This window comes from Lepidochelys olivacea, assembly GCF_965140295.1.
Source record: "Lepidochelys olivacea isolate rLepOli2 genome assembly, chromosome: 10".
NCBI lineage: Eukaryota > Metazoa > Chordata > Testudines > Cheloniidae > Lepidochelys > Lepidochelys olivacea.
In genome coordinates, this window is record NC_140420.1 from 77,223,002 (window position 1) to 77,239,572 (window position 16,571).

General features: G+C 42.9%; 1 protein-coding gene across 2 annotated transcripts in view; it reads right to left on the reverse strand.

Moving 5' to 3' along the window:
* The window catches only part of ADAMTS17 (ADAM metallopeptidase with thrombospondin type 1 motif 17), a 254,629-nt gene that overhangs the window by 208,178 nt on the left and 29,880 nt on the right, over window positions 1-16,571 (reverse strand). For both annotated transcript variants that reach the window (XM_084641878.1, XM_084641877.1), the window contains exon 4: window positions 11,058-11,230. In XM_084641878.1, the coding sequence (XP_084498004.1) occupies window positions 11,058-11,230 (173 nt within the window). The remainder of the gene's footprint in view (window positions 1-11,057; window positions 11,231-16,571) is intronic.

A 16,571-nucleotide genomic window follows, 5' to 3' on the forward strand; every position in this document is an offset into this window, starting at 1 on the left:
CATGCACTGGCAGTTCCCTAGTGCACGCTGATCTACCCCCATTTCAAAGCACACCTGGGAACTTTCAGTGCACAGCACCAGAGTCCACAGGGAGGCTTAGTGCAAAGCTGAGTAGATTTATTTCCTAGCTTAACGTGAAGTAAGTGTTCGTTTAGAGAAGCCCTTAATGTTTGAAAATGTAAAACATTCTGTTTATAGTATTAACGTCCTTAATGTTAAATAAACTAAGGAACGAAGCCAGTGCTCCATCCACGGAGCGGGCAAATTTATGCCCCAATCTGGCCAACTGGCTCAGCATGGGTGGACCCTGGCACCTGCATGGAGCCCCACGTACTTCAAGGGGGCTCTTCATGTGCAGGGGATTTGCCTGTGTGGAGCCAGTTGCCTGGGGCCTAGCAAACTATTCTGGGATTCATCAAGCTACTCTGAAACTGTGACCCCCATTCCCCTCCAAGATGTCTGGATTTTTTTTTTCCAGTCAGCAATTTCAAATGTATCCTGGCTTTCCCTGAAATTTCAACATGTGGATCTCTACCCTCTGTGTCACAATTAAAACAAATCATTTTGCAGTTGCTTTATCTGTATTTTTAAAATACATCTATAGATGTCCAAGTGAAAAGGTAAACGGTGCTGCATATAAAAGAGTAAGAGCATCCTCCTCCTTTCCGCCTCCAAAAAAAAACAACCAAAAAAAACAAACAAACAATCTGGCACAAATGGTCGCCCTATCTAGACACTGTCAAAGTGCCCAGCCACCAGGTTATCTCGGTTACAGAGACTTTATAATTGGATTTCCTTTCCAACTCTGCTCGCTTCCACCACCCTCAGTCTCTCTTAAGCACATAGAAAATCCATCAACGTTGGAGTCCAAAAATCAAAATTCCGAACCCCGGAGGTCCAAGTGGATTAAAGATTAAGCAAAAGTTCCAGTGTGGTCATGTTAATTCCCTCTCACTGTAATTAATGTCTTACAACGTGTGGATTTAACATACTGGAACTTGCCCAATGCCATCGCATATTATGCTAACGCGCTCTAATAACGTGGCTCGTACTTGCAAAACAAGACGAGGAGCACCTTGGCAGCAGGAAGTATTGTTTCTAACATTCCACACTGACAGTTTGCCTTGTTTTGTAGGCACTGTGATGTCATAGCCACTGTGTTCAGACTGGTATGCTGGTTCCACTGGTATGCTGACTTCATTGCCACATCATACGTTTATTAATGGGATTATATGACGGGGTAATCTGCAACAGCAGGAGGCTGAAAACGATGACCCAGGCAGTCCCTTGCGACACTATGTTCCAATCTCCAAGTAGATAGACCGTTGCCATCAAAAGGCTGGAGAGCACTGAAGCTGGGGGTCATCCATTGTAGTAAATTACTATTAATGACGTTTGAAGCACATTTCTCAAAAAAAATCCCTCACAGTTGCCAGAGGAACAGCAATACCAAATACTCCTCATTTCAAAGGAATCCCTCTTATTGTTCCTCAGGGTTTAAACAGGGATAGTAAACTCTGCCTACGACACAGGCACTGTGATTTACAGAACTGCAGTACGCTATAGAAAACATCACATTTAAAAATGCCGATATTCTCCCATTAGATAAGTTCAAAAGTGGAGAGAGAGCACCTCCAGATGTCTTCCTCATTTGTTGTCCTTTGCCTCCTTCCATTGTTAGGAAAAGGCCATGAGCAGAAGGTGAAGTCTCGTTTATCCATGAAGGTCTTTAGCTGGGAAAGGGAGCAGTTCTAAACTGCCGACAAGTAAACTCTCTTGTCAAAAATGCTCCAACACCCGCGGGCAAGTTCACAGGAAAACTGAACTGTGACTTGGCACTGCAGGGAGAACCATCATTAACCAGTAAAAAAACAGTGCTTAAAAGAGAGCTAGGCGGTTCACACCAGACGCAGAAAGGCACAGTCCCTGACCAAAAAAGTTTACGATCTAAATCAGATCAAATCTGCATTGGGACCCCATAGGGCATTAACAGGGAGTGATTCTGGGCACTGGATATTTTCTGTCTGCCTTCTTCTGAGCAGCCTGACAATTCCATACTTTTCACCAGCCAAATGAGTACTGGGTGGATATGTGTACCTACCAGCTACATTTCCTTTGGGAAGTTCTAGCTGTAGAAACTCAAATAAGATCTGTCCCTATACTATTAATCACACTCTGACTCTAAAAAAAAAACCATCAAAAGCTCAGACCTGTGGATGGCTTTCTACTTTCTTCAGTGCTCACAGAGACACAAGGTGTCTATAGCCTCCTCCAGTTCTTCAAAATGTTCTTCTGCAAAAGTCAATACAGTTCCTCTTACAACATCTTCTCTAGCCACAGCTGTCCCTGAGCCCCATAGCTGTACGTGTGGGTTTAGACATCACCTATGCCATGGCTCACATCAAAGATCCCAGTGCACCAAACTACATGAAGGACACCAACAATTCAGTTATGAGTGCTGTTATGGATGTAACTCTCAGGACATGTGATATCAGCCAGTGTATCTTGGATCTCAGAGCACTTAGTGCAAAAGTAAAACTTACGCTTTAATTTGAGGAGGCCCCTCATCTCCTTAGCCTAAGTGGAAAAGCATGGCTGCTTCAAACAAGATATCTAGCTCAGCTGAAGTTTCCCAGCATGAAGGTGAAGCGATGACGGATTTCACTGGGTGACATCACTTCAGTATCAGGACTGGAGTCAAGCACTGAAGGAGTTCTACACCATGCATGGAAACTTCCTCCACTTGCTCCTTCAGTTCAGTTTTCTAGGGTAACACGGAATGCTAGGAAGATGTTTGAATGTTGCTGGCAGACTATGATTTGCAATGAGAGTAATCTGGTGAGGAGTCTATTGAAGGACCACATATACCCAGTTACTCAACCCAGAAGTATTACAAGTGGGTCTCAAGATGGTGAGCTGGATTATCAGGATTCAGGAGCAGCCAGAAAATATTTCACTTGGGCTTTCTTCCATGTCCACTGAGTGCCCTAAAACACACAGTGCACTCAGTGGACATGGCACAACCAAGTAATGTTCTGTGATGGAGACCTTGTCATTGCACTTAGGGCAACATTTGAAGCTGCTGGATTGTTTGCTGCTCCCCCAAAACTTTATTTAAAGTGCACACACTGGTTAAAAAAAAATTCTCAACAGCACTAAGAACTATGGATAGATCTATCCTCTGTAAAGAAAACCAACCCTAGCTAAAACACAGTAAGGACCTGTCCCAAATCATAGGCCAGAAGGGACCACAGCAGGAGTCAGACCTGGCCCTAAATGAGGTTGCTGTGACACGTAGTACCAATTTCCTTGGCATACTTTGGGTATCCAATCCCAGATGCTTTATGATAATGAGTTAAATATAGGTACTCCACAGTGACCAAGCTGGCCTATGAGGTATCCAACATGTAGTCAACTTGGGCAAGTTAACCCATGTCCCCAAGTAAAAAATCCCATGGAATCCAAGTTTCTGTTTAAAATAAAATAATTAAAGTATCTAGGCCTTCCCTATGGCAAGCATCACCTCTGCCTTCTTCACCCAGCCTTGAGGGAACCACCATTAAAAAGCAGCAGCAAAGATGTTAACTCACCGTGTCTCACAACAGGACCCAACAGCTTTAAGTGAGAGGGTGGAGATCATTACAGTTGGGATATTGGGTTTCCCAGAGTGGAGATTCCCGAGTTTTCTCAGGGTGAGGACTACATGTGTTAACACAGAGACTGACTCATGGGAACCTCCCTTCCCATTTGCGAAAACCCAGACCACCCTCCCTCCCACTTGCGACTGCCTCCCACCCCCGAGGCCACTTCATCCATTCCTGGCCTGGAAAAGTAAGAACGTTTCCTGTATTTTTAGTGTCTTTTAATAAAATCAGGCAGTTTGGAACAAGGAGAGCCAACACCATGTAACCTGCCAGCTTTCTGCAGACCACCAGCAACTGTTCCATGGACCAAAGTTTAAGAACCACCAATCTAGGCTTTAATCATATAATTTCTGTCTCCAATTACAGAACTGCAAATACAGGGGGCGGGGAGCACAGGAAGACATGGTTACAGCAGCAGGGAGGGTTCTTAATCAATGCCTTGAGGGCAAGTGATGAGAAGAGACCACAAGGCTGGCTAAAGGTCATGCCCATCCTCTGGCCCTGCTAATGGTGCCCCCTTTAGACGGAGAACAAGCGACCAATCTGCTCTTTGCACTCTCTTGACTTACGCTCTGTGAGGAGTCATCAAAAGCACATAGGGAAGGGGGACAGTAAAAGGGGAAGCAGGTACGGAAACAAAGGAGGAACAGAGGAAAAGCAAGAGAGGAACAAAAGAATGAGACTTATGTCTCAAAGAAGTTGCTCCTTAAAGTAAATTATTCAGAGCGTTGCCGCAACGTTCCCCCCGCCCTCCTTACATATCAGCAACACTTCAAGGCTGGACCCTCAACCAGAGAATCGTGTGTGTGTGTGTCTCTCTCCCCCCCATCCCCCCCCCACTTTCGCCGTATTTCTTTGAAGGTAACATGAATGTCACATGGAGTAAACGCCTGTTTCGACCAATTTGTCCTGGCCTGCCCTCTCGTGCACAGAACACAGCCCAGACAGGCTGAACTTAGACTGAGTGGAACCAAACTCCACCAGAGCTCCCCTGGCTGGAGGTGCAGGGATAGAGGAGCGTGCATGCATGCATGAGATCGTTTGTTGTAGGTTCTGGACTTTACGAAGCCCAAGGATGGGTCATGTGGCTTTTTTTAAAGCCCTGCACGCAAACAGCAGCTCCTGCATAGCCTTGGCTGTCAGATCACATTTATGAGTGAGAGTGTTAGCCAGGTTACCAAGGTTTTCCCTTCCTTGTTTTGAAAAGTACCATGGGATCTCTTAACTCCCACCTAAAACTGAGCTTACAAACTACACTATTAAACATTTAAAAAAAAAAAAAAAAAAAAAAAGAGAGAGATTCAACACTCTGCATGGTTGACTTGACGTAAAGCTTTCTCAGAAATGTGGGAGGATGTTCTTCCAGCCATCAGGGAAAAGGAACCTACAGACGGTGGTGATGTATTTATACTCATTCCCTTCGTGTCCCCAGCCCCCACCCCAAGGCTCCAGATCGTGATCTTAAGGACATGTGCAAGGTGGTCGAGTAGCCATGAGAACTCCTGAGTCTACATATTCTAGCCAAAGGGCATAAAGATAGAGATCTGCATTTATGGTCTGTATCTCTGAAGAAACAATGTATAGTATTTTATTTTATTTTACGACTGCAAACGCATCTCAAAGAGAAATGCCAGAATGAACTGTGCACTTCAGAGTGCAAAAGAACACTACAGAGAGTAAACCAGTTTTATTCCTAAAGGCCAACATAAAAACTTCTCCTCTTAATAACATTCAAGGAATCATTAACTTCATGTTACTGCTTGCTGCTTCAAGAGGCTTTTACATTAATCAAATGGCTTAGCAACAGCTGCAGGAGAATTAAGTATATACACTACAATACTTATCCAGGCTGTATTCTGCCTCAAAGAGGGGCAAGTTCAAAACCAAACTGCAATCAACATTCTATCTAAATCCAAAAATGCACTTTCATTTTTTAATCTAAGTATGTCTTCAGGTTTATGAAGCCAGAAGATTACAGAACAAAAGTGCCTATTTAAATTATCATGCTATGGTTTTGGAAACCCTGACAGCTCTCTGCCCACCGAGCGAGAAATGCTTACAGAATCAGTTTGAATTGTTTGCTCTTACAGTACGTTCTGGAAAAAACTGTCAGAAGCCATCAGAACACCTCAGTGTAAGTGTTACTGGTTGAATAAAGTTACAGCTTCCAATTTTAGGTTTTAAACTAATAAATACCAACAAGATACCCCCAATACAAAAAAATAAATAAATCTGCGTTTAGCCAATAAACAGCGGAAAAACATGAGAAATGGTTACTTGTATCGAAGGATTTGTCTACATGGAGCTGTCATGCAGGCTATGGGGGTGTGATTTCTAAAGGGCACTAAAATGTTGTGCATTAATTGGTCTGTGAAGACCCTGCTAGTGTGCACTAACAGTTCCCTAGTGTGCTTTAATGTAGTGATGTTTCTAACATTATATACTGCACTAATGAGTAATATATGACTAATATATATTGTAGCACTAATGACCTGCCTGCAAAATGGCCACTGCTGTAAGCAGACTCCTAGAAACATAGAGGAGTAACAAGAAAACAAAATCAGAGTCTCATAGCTACAGAAACAGATATGAAACTGAATCTAGAGGGAACTTTTTTTATGAAGCGAGTACAACACAGCACTTTACAAGTCCACAGACAAATCTACAAACAAGCAAAGGATCTAAGGAGCTTCCACGCTAATGGAGAAACATGCAAGATCAGATTAAACAAAAATGGGAGCAGATAGTGATGGACTGGCCGCATGGATGAGCTAAAGAAGTGCATTTTAAAGTGGGGATTTGAAGAAAGAAAGGCAGGACACTTGGCTTTTGGGAAGACAGAGCATAGCGAGCGTGAAGCTGAGAGCAGAAGAGGGAGACATGGCAGTTAAGTCAGAGAATGCAAAGGGGAAAACAGGAGGCAATAAGAGCAGAAAAGCAGCATTGTGCAAAGTCTTCAGGCCAAGGGGCTTTAATTTGATATGGAAAAGAAAGAAACCAGTGAAGAGATTCATGAGCATTAGCAAAGGAAGATAAATGTAGCATCAGCAATCTTGATAACAATAGAAGGGGAGGTGGCAAGGGGACATTTTTTAGGAAGATCACATATAGGCAGAAACATAGGTCTTAATATAGTCAGTCACTAATGAAATGGGTCAGTTATACATCCATCGATCCTAAATAATTTAAGTCTTTCTAGGATTGGCTTGCTGGGGAGCCTCAGGTTTTCCCCCTTACAATTCGGCTGACATTTTCATGTATCCATGTCCCCTACACCATCCAATTTCAAAAATTCATTATGTACTTCAGGGCTGCATGTTTAGATGGTGGCATCCAACACCTACTTTATTGACTGGCTCATTTTTTAACCCTATCATGAAGCAATTTGGACTCTCCTATTGGTGAGGAAGATGCTGCCATACCTTTTGAGAAAATAAAGAAAGAGTTCATTACAAGAGCAGCAACTTAAAAAACTTAACGCAAAGGTCTGGAGCTACTTTGGCTCCTAGTGATGTATTAAAAGAGCACCTTGAATGGAAAATCCTCCATGGTTTTGGAAAAGGCTGTTTTACAACTTCTACTATTGATTTATTTAATAGACAAGCTTGTGCCTCTAGAAGGGCATCTAGAATAATAATAAAATAATAATAAATAATAATTCCCTCATCTTTAAACAAATATATTGTCTGTTCAGAGTGCAGGATCAGAGAGTGCCATTAAAAACAGAGAATTCGCTGTACATCATCCAGAGTGTGTGTGTCATTGCAGAAGGGTTTTGCTTTCATAGATGTTTATATTTTTTTAAGATTCTTATTTACCAGCTGGGGCAATAAAATAGTATTTTGTAATGCTGACTCTTTTCCCCAGAAACGCTTGTATTACTAATAGATATTAAATACTTTGAAGCAGATCACTTGATTTAAATAGAACATGCATTAATAAGCCCTTTTAATGCTTATTTTGTGGTTTGACAGTAAGCGTAATGGCTTACAGCGACAAGTTAAATTAATAACCCCTGACCAGTAATGTCTTATTTGCTCAAATAAAAGCTTCAATGCCAAAATTAACATTCTGGTTTCTGTTAGAGGCAGCGTATCATTCTGCAGTACAACTGAACCAGCAGAGTCTAGATACTATGGGCAAATCCTATCCCCTGACCAATACCCAGAGAGCCCAACAGGCCACAGAAGTGGGATACAGGGACCCTGAGCACTGCAGCCAATGAGCAGGGATCCATATGGACATCTTCCACCCTATTTATCTAGGAAAATATCTGGCTCCCATTTTCCACAGAAACATGCCACAAACCCCTGTGAGGCTGGGCAGTGCTATTTTACAGATGGGGAACTGAGTCACTTAGTGACTCACCCAAGGTCACACAGGAAGTTGGCAGTAGACCCTGGAGTTCAACCCAGGTCCCCTGAGTGACAGTCCAGTGCCTTAATCACATGACCATCCTTTCATCTCTCTCTCTCTCCCCGAGATGACATTCTGGCCCCAATGAAGGTCATAGCAAACTCCCATTGACTACAGGGGAATCAGGATTTCACCCCTGCATTTTTAATGAATGAGATTCAAGCAAGCTGATCCACCAGTCAACACCCTATGAGCTGATGTTACAAAGAGGCTCTGCTTCTACTCCTCTCCTCGGACAGAGAAAAAAACCTCATGGAAGTCATCTATGTACAACTCATTTATTTGGGATGTGTTGAGTGCTGGATGATAAAGAGAACATGATGATGCATAACCAGAATAATCACACCCAGGCAATGTAAAGGTATAGGTTTGCCTCAAACAAAAAGCAGCTTGAAAAAACAGATCTGTTCAGAGAAACATATTTTCTACCCACCCCTTGCAAAGCTTGCGGGAGGAATTCAGGGTAGGGGAGATATGGCATTGTGAAGAATAACCTTTCTGTGCTCCAAACTGAACACATCCTGAAATGCAACAATGCCATTTCATAATGAAGGGATGGTAAAGAGAACAGATCTGTTGAAAGAGCGCATTTTCTATGAACCAAGCCAAATAAAGAGACACACAATGAAGCCTTGTTCAGTGAATATTCTCACAACATGCTAGAAGGTGAAATAATAATCAAAAAATCAGCTTGTTAAAGGAATAGATCAGTTAAATTCCCCAGGGGCTCAACCAGCCAAAGATTTCATAACACAATGGGGCCCCATTGCATCGGCACCTGTTAAAGGAACAACAGACCTGTTTAGAAAAAGGCCATTGCTGTGCAGTGAAGTTATGCACGGAGATGTGCCTCATTCAGCTCTTCATTTGTTGGATTAGGTCTCGTGGATTACAGTCAAGATTTTGTTTTCATTTTTTTCCTGCCAGTTTGGTGCTCAGGAGAGGTGACAGATTGACAGCCCAAGAGGATAAAGTCTTATCTTCTAGCTACAGAGCTGAGACAGCACAAGCATGATGAGTGCAAGGTCCTATCACCCACTGCTTCCTTGTTCACAACTCCATCCTAATCTGGAAGGACCCCTGCCACCTGTGAGTGAGCAGTTCAGTGTCCACATCCATTGCAGCCACTGACTCTTGGGAACAAAACAGCACCAGCCGTGAGGGGTTTTGCAAATATCTATTTGCTGAGATTCTTCAGCCACCAGAACAATTAGCAACTCTGAGTCACCAAATAGCCATACTTGAAATGAATTAGCAACTTAGAGGTGAAAGTCTCTCTCCCCGATTCCTATTCCCGGCACAATTAGTAGCTTGTTCTTGAAGTATAACTCCATCAGCTACGATGTGTTACCACATCTATCTAGAACAATCCCATGGGGTTTGGCTGGATGCTGCCTCAAGCCTTGTTGAGATTTGCAACAAGGTCACCAGACTTTTTGGTGGTAGAGGAGACAGACAGTGTCATTTAAAAAAAAAATCAAATGTATGAGATAAAATGTGTGTCTCTAAAAGGCCAGATCCTTGACTCGTGTAGCTCCATTGCCTTCAACTGTACTATTCCAATTTACCACTCCACTTTTCAAAAACAGATGCTCCATGGACATCTTTAGGAACCCAGGAAGTGCCATGGCAAATCAGATCAGACGTCTATCTATGGCCAGTACCAGACAAGTCAGAACATGGCAGAAAACCCCCATAATGGACAATTATGGAATAATCTGCCCCAAGTGGAAAATTCCATTTCCAGTTGGGTTATTTTCATGTTTTTTCTTTATATAGGAGTCCAAGACCCAAATTTCCAATTTGGATCCAAACTTCTCCATCATTAGGATCCTGGAATTTAACAAAATATAGGAGATCTACACAATTTAGTTCCAGAGTCAAACTCCCCAAAAGTTTGGATCTGGGATTTTGGTTCAGGCTCCATCTCAAGTCCTCTTACCCCATTCCTCCTATTAAACAGACATCAGCATAGAAACAGCTTCTTAAAAACTCCCCTACTCCTTGTTTCAACAACTAAAGTCAGAAGCTTCCTTTTTAGACAACAAGGCAACGAGTTGCTGTGAAAAGGGACTAGGACTTCAGCTGGGGAAGTTGCCAGTAGCAAGACAACTCCGATGAAAGTATCTCTGCTAACGGTTTTAAGGAAAAATACCCTTTGTTATAAAAGGATGAAGGAAGAGAAATGCACAATACATGATAAGCACAATGTTCTCACAAAAGAAAAGGGTGCAGAATTTTCCAAGCTCTTAAGGGAAAACATTTTCAGTGTGCATGTCAAATGAGATCACTGAGCGGTGCCCAAGTGAGAGCATTCCAATACTTTTATCACAAGTAGAAAGTTATGTCACATCCCTGCCCAGCTGTACTTTGTGGGTGTTCTATACATTTACATGCACAATTATGAGCAACTCAGCTTGATTTAAGAGGGTTTTTGAAAGTGACTCAGATGTGAAATTCACAAAGGAAAACAAATCGGGGTGCCAAAGCTGAAAGCACAAACAAGACAACTTGTAATCACCACAGACCCACGCAGGAACCAGCAAATTATCCCAGTTACTGTTTAGAAAATAAAAGCACTTCGGGAAGCAATATTCGAACACATTACAAATCTGTGTGGGAACACAGCTGTTGAGAAGACCGTTATTAGATACCATAGATGGAGACCCCAGACTTGGGAGCAGAGAACGAGGTTTCCCTGGAAGAGAACAGTTCAACCAGAACTAGGATCTCAAACCAGTTTGATTTCCATAGGGCCAAGGAGGTTCAGATCTGAATCTTCAGATTCACAATCACCCCTACAGCTCAGACCAGACCTAAACACAGAAAAGGGGATGTTTTCCCAGACCTAGCTCAGATACTCTCAAAAGTTCACCAGTGACAAATTCAAACTGGAGATCTGGTTCAGCCATCAGCCTCAAATGGAACCCCACCCTCAGCACATTGTGGATCTTTAGAACACTTGAGTCATCCTCCAAGAATGAAGTGAATACGTACCATGTTCATAACTGTGAGGATGAACCTTTGGGCTGCCTCAGCACCATGGTATTGCACCATATCAGCATCAGCCACTACCAGGGTTTCTACTGTATACTCATTGGTGAGTCGGATGGCATTTCTTCGCTCTCTCCAGTCATTCGCTGGTTTCACCTTCTTTTGTCTCTTCTTTTCTAGAAAATAAAGTATATATTAAAGGCTCCTCTAGCTCTAGCAGGATGATCACAGTAACATATACTGTACTGTAGCCGAGACTTCCCTCCAAATTCAGCCTGCCATGACCTTTAATTAAATTAAGTTTCCATTATAGATACATGCATAACTGTGTGAGTGCATTCGTATCAAACCATGAAAATCTATAAAAAGAGAGAAGGGAAAAGAAGATGGATGTACTGTAAAAGAGTGAATTAAAAAGAAAAGCAGAAAGTAGAGAACAAGTTGCAGTTGAACCAGAAAAGGAATCACACTGTTGCAAGAACAACAGAAACTGAAAATCCTGCTACTAAACAAAAGCACCTGCACATTTTAATGGAACAAAACAATAGTCACGGAAAGTCTGCTGAGGAAAGGTCACGTGGGCCAGATTCAGAAAGGGGATAGTACTGTGGCAACATTAGACAAGTTTGAACGATGGAATGACTGCTGAACGACAATTTGGGGAATTTTCTCGGTCTTCTACCCTCTGAAGGTTTTGTTTTAGCCAAAGAACTTGTAAGAAATTCCTGTGGCTGGTACTATGATTGCTGCACTTTAAAAACGTGCATGACAGTAGATGTTATTTAGCCACTGGAGCAGTTTACCAAAAGATGGGAGAGATTCTCCATCACTTGGAGTCATTTTTTCTTTTAGAAAAAAACATGAGTTGCCGGGCTAGAAATCACTGGGTGAAATCTATGGCCTGAAAATATGCACGAGGCTAGGCTAGATGAGCATAATGGTCCCTTTTGGCCTAAAATTCTATGGACCTACAAAAACCAGAACCGTTTTTAGGGAGTCCAGAAATGAAGCAATTGTCAGCTACTATATAAGGAAAAATAAATACTAGATGGTGTGAATTTAATCACTTCAGTGAGGAAATTAAAGCAAAGGCCAAGTGACAAATACATTAATAAAACTGCCCCTTTCAAAGGTGAGAAAATGGAATACATTTCACAGCTCAGGGAGAGATGTGTAAAGCATCTGACGAATGAGTAAGGGACAAGCTAGGCACAGATGTGACATTAAAGCTGTGCTCCTCGTTACAGTCAAAGTGGATTCAAGTTTTCAGTTGTAAAATGAAAAAAGCAAATCAGTATCCAGAACCAATTTATTCTGCAATACGTAAGATACCAAATCCCTGTATTCACTGAAAGTATTAGCTCTTGTGCTTATCACTAAGGGTGAAAAATATCATAGTAAAGATTCTGGAACCCTTGCTTATGTGAGTACTTCCACTGAAATCATGGCACTACTTGTGGAATATGGGCACAATCCATGGAGTAAAGTTCCCCCATCAGGGTGGAAGAATCTGCCCCGCGTTCCCATATAAAGCGATGATATAGTACAGGTCCTATCTGACAACAAAAAGAAAAGGAGGACTTGTGGCACCTTAGAGACTAACCAATTTATTTGAGCATGAGCTTTCGTGAGCTACAGCTCTGATGAAGTGAGCTGTAGCTCACGAAAGCTCATGCTCAAATAAATTGGTTAGTCTCTAAGGTGCCACAAGTCCTCCTTTTCTTTTTGCGAATACAGACTAACACGGCTGTTACTCTGAAACTCTGACAAAAAGTGGACCTAATTTTATTTCATGCTCCAAATAAATCAAAGAGCAAGGGCATTCTAAAAACACACTGTCTTGCTTTCCAAAGCAGAAAGTTTTACTGTTTAGTTGTTGAGAGAAACAGATTTCTTCTGAGCACCTTCTATTGTGGGACTTGCCTGGGAAACAAACGTTTTGCAATGTGAAGATCCCGGTTTACAATGTTTATTCTATTATGCTGGTTTTCCAGAGTCTGTTTACTAGCTCTCTTACATAACTCAGCTTGAATTGCCCTACATTACCAGTCTGGTAAATATGCTAGCATCCAGATTGTCCGTTTCCCCTCAATGAATCTGTTTTATTCAGGGGGCCAGAAGCCAATGGTTGTTAAGCTTCCTCATGCCCACCTGAAACTGACACCAGTACTTCTGTTCATTCATACGTTCATTCCATCTCGTCAATGCACACATGTTCATCCCAGCCTCGCTCACAGTTGTCTGGCAGTCATTCCAGCACTGCTCTGTGCAGGCTTTTGTCCCTTAGGCATCAACTGTCAGCACTTGGTGCATTTTTTTAAACTGAGAAAACAGCCATGATGTTCCTTTTTTTTTTTTTTAAACGCATTTTGGAAATACCCTGTTGCAGATAACAAGATAGACAGGAGCCTCTGTGTAAGCCAGAAGGGTTAATTATGTCTCAAGGTGCCCACAAATAATGAGGATCTACACGCTGCTACAGAAGAGGAAAACAAGGAGGAAAACAAGCCCGTCCGGAGGTTTGTAGTACCAAAGACTGCATGGCAGTTACAGAAAACCATGTAGTCATTACAAAGCTGCCCGCAGAGGAGGAGAGCTGTACATTCTTGAGTGCCTGTGAAACGAAATAAAATGGACTGACTGTGAATATTAGAAAGTAGGAGAGCTGAGCACACCTTCAACTTGCCAGCAATGAAAGGGAGATGACTCCACTCAACTTCAGTGAATAAACTTGTGTGTTCTTTCTGTCCATCCACAGAGTCACTCGCCCTGATGCAGCACCTTAATGGTGATCACATAAATATGTACGCTGAGCTGCGGGAGATTCATTCCATTGAAAACATTTCCATGTGATAGCTGGCATTTCTGAACCTCCTCCTGGTGAGTGGCATCTTACTGGAAAGTGACAGCATTTCAATAGAACTGAAGTCCTTGTAATTCCCTAATGAACTCAGGGACAGATCTTCCCTGTCTCAGGCTGTGTGAAGCTGACGGACACCAGTTAAAAATCTGGCCCTAGCCTTTATGATATTTATAAATGATACCTTATATCATTTTTCATTTCCCCCTTCTCAAATTAAAAACACTCATTTTGAAGTGTGTTATGAATATAATCACACAGCAGTGTGGGCCAGTGTCAAATGCAAGAACGTTTTTACAGTTGCCATAAAATGCAGCAGAAGCCAACACAGACTGCAGGAAGGATATGCAGTGCATTGGATTAGATTCATGCATTTTAAAGCCAAAAGAAATCATGATCACCTAGTCTGGTGGCCTGCATAGTACAGGGCCAGAGATCCTCACCCAGTAATTTCTGCATCAGGCATTAAGTGAACAGAAGGTTTCTGCAATAAAACTGGATTTAATACAACACTTGGAAATTCCTTCATGCTGATGCAATGAGCCAGTTATAAGCAACTTTGTGTTTCAGGGAATCACGTAAGGTAAGAAAGATCTTTCTGGAGGTCTATGGAATTAAAAAACTTCCCAGACACAGAGCTGAGAAAATGAGGGGCTCATGTTTCACACAGTGCAAGACAGGGCATAGGAGATAAAGAATGAAATCCAGATCATCTATGTACACCTGGAAGCTACCTGTCTGGACAGCAGACACCTTTCAGCACAAATACAGTATGTGCATGGGGAATGCCTGACATTTAAAAAAGCACCACAGCTAATTGAAAAGGATTTGGGTAATGTCCACCAGCTTTCTTCTGCCCTGCCTTTGGAAAGAGTCAAACCTTTCTCTTGCCATTAAAGATTGTCTCTACATCAATGTTTCCCCCTGAATCAGCAAGCCAATAGTAAAAGTTCGTTGCTTCATAGAGTAAGCTAAGAACTAATCTCCTCCCCCTGCACTCCCTAAGCAAGTACACTTTTATATTACAGAGACAGAGAAAAGCCTCTTGGTGAAAGTACATCTCCAGAGTCACCTAGCTGGCACAGAGGGCACAATTCCTTGCACCAGCCTTGACACTATGCTGAGGTGGGGATTTGGAAGAGAGTCTCTCTGTTGCCCTTCCTCAAGGTTTCTGCTGTGGAGAAGCAGTTTCAAGTTGCACCAGAGGAGGCTGCTGAAGAGATGCTGAAACAGCACACGTGCTGGCCATGCCCCTTTCCAGCCAGTACCACCCACTTTTCCTGTCGCACTGGTCTCCTGTGCTCTTTTCCCCGTACACGTCTTGCAGATCTGAGCCAGAAATGACAAAATATTGTCTGGCAGCCAGGTAGGGAAAATGCAGAGCTGGCAGCCCCCTTGGGTCCCAAAGATTTTCAGACTACCCACTACAGCTGGTGGGAAGAAATCGGACAGCCTGGCTATGCAGGGCAATCCTCAGCATCCCCAGACAAGCGGAACAAATCTTGCGTGCAGAGAACTGGCACTCATCCCAGCTGGCATTCTGAGGCCCTTCGCATCCAATGCCCACTTGTTCTTTGCTGGTGACACAACTATGATGCGGCTTTTGTGAAATTTTTAAAATGTTCCTTCAAGAGCTTTCCGACACACTTTGCTATTACTAAAGCCCTTCCTTTTTTAGGTGGTCATTCTTGCCTCTTAACCCAAAGTGACTGCTATTAAATAGGGGCGAGACTGGACTTGAGTCAAGAAGTCTGAACGTGGCAATGACTGAGCTGTGAAAAATGCCTAAGCGAAAGGACAATGAAGTCAGAGCACTCACGGTGTTCACTCAGCTCTCTCACTCTTGGTGGAAAAGAAGCCAGTCCTGGGTCAAGGGGAAAGGAAGCCCACTGCATTAGAGCACAACCTGGGCTCTGGAGAGCGAGGCTGGTGTCCAGGGTGCATGCTACAGTCACCTGAGAGTCACCTGCTCTGCTGCCCATCTGTCCTTCAGCGGTAGGTTTATAAACTGGCTAGGGTTTGTAGACTCCACTTGCCGCATTCTTGTATAAGGTTGTGAAACTGCAGCTGTGCAAAAATTTGACCAATGTGTTTCCGGGAGGTGGGGGTGGGCAGTCCTGCAAACCTTTGGGAAGTCTCGATTTGCACAGAATCGACACTCCTCTCCCGGAAGTTCACTTGGGTTGGCCAAATTTAACAAGGTTTCCATCCACAACCTCAAATCCCTCATCACCTCTCCCTCCGCTCACGTTGAAACTCAGCTGACCTCACATAAGTTTGGGAATCTGGGATCTTAAGCTCTTACACTCACCAAGAACTTCCAATGCAAAATATATTAGGGGAAACAGAGGAATCAATGTCAATCCACAAAGAGCTTTGATGGTCAATGGACAACTTAGAGCGATACCCTAAATTAGGGTAAAGCTAAACAACATAAACTGCTTTGCTCGAAGTTCTCTTTGATCTGTACGATATTCATCACTATACAAATGCCTTCTCCACCAGCTGGCTGAGGAAATTACATTCGCATTCCCAGACTCACACAGGGCCACAGCTCCAAACTGGACTCTCGCCGGACGCCCCTGCTTCGACACAAGCAACCACTTTTACCTGCATAATCGAGACAAGCCAGCATCTGTACGTTGAACTGGGGCAGT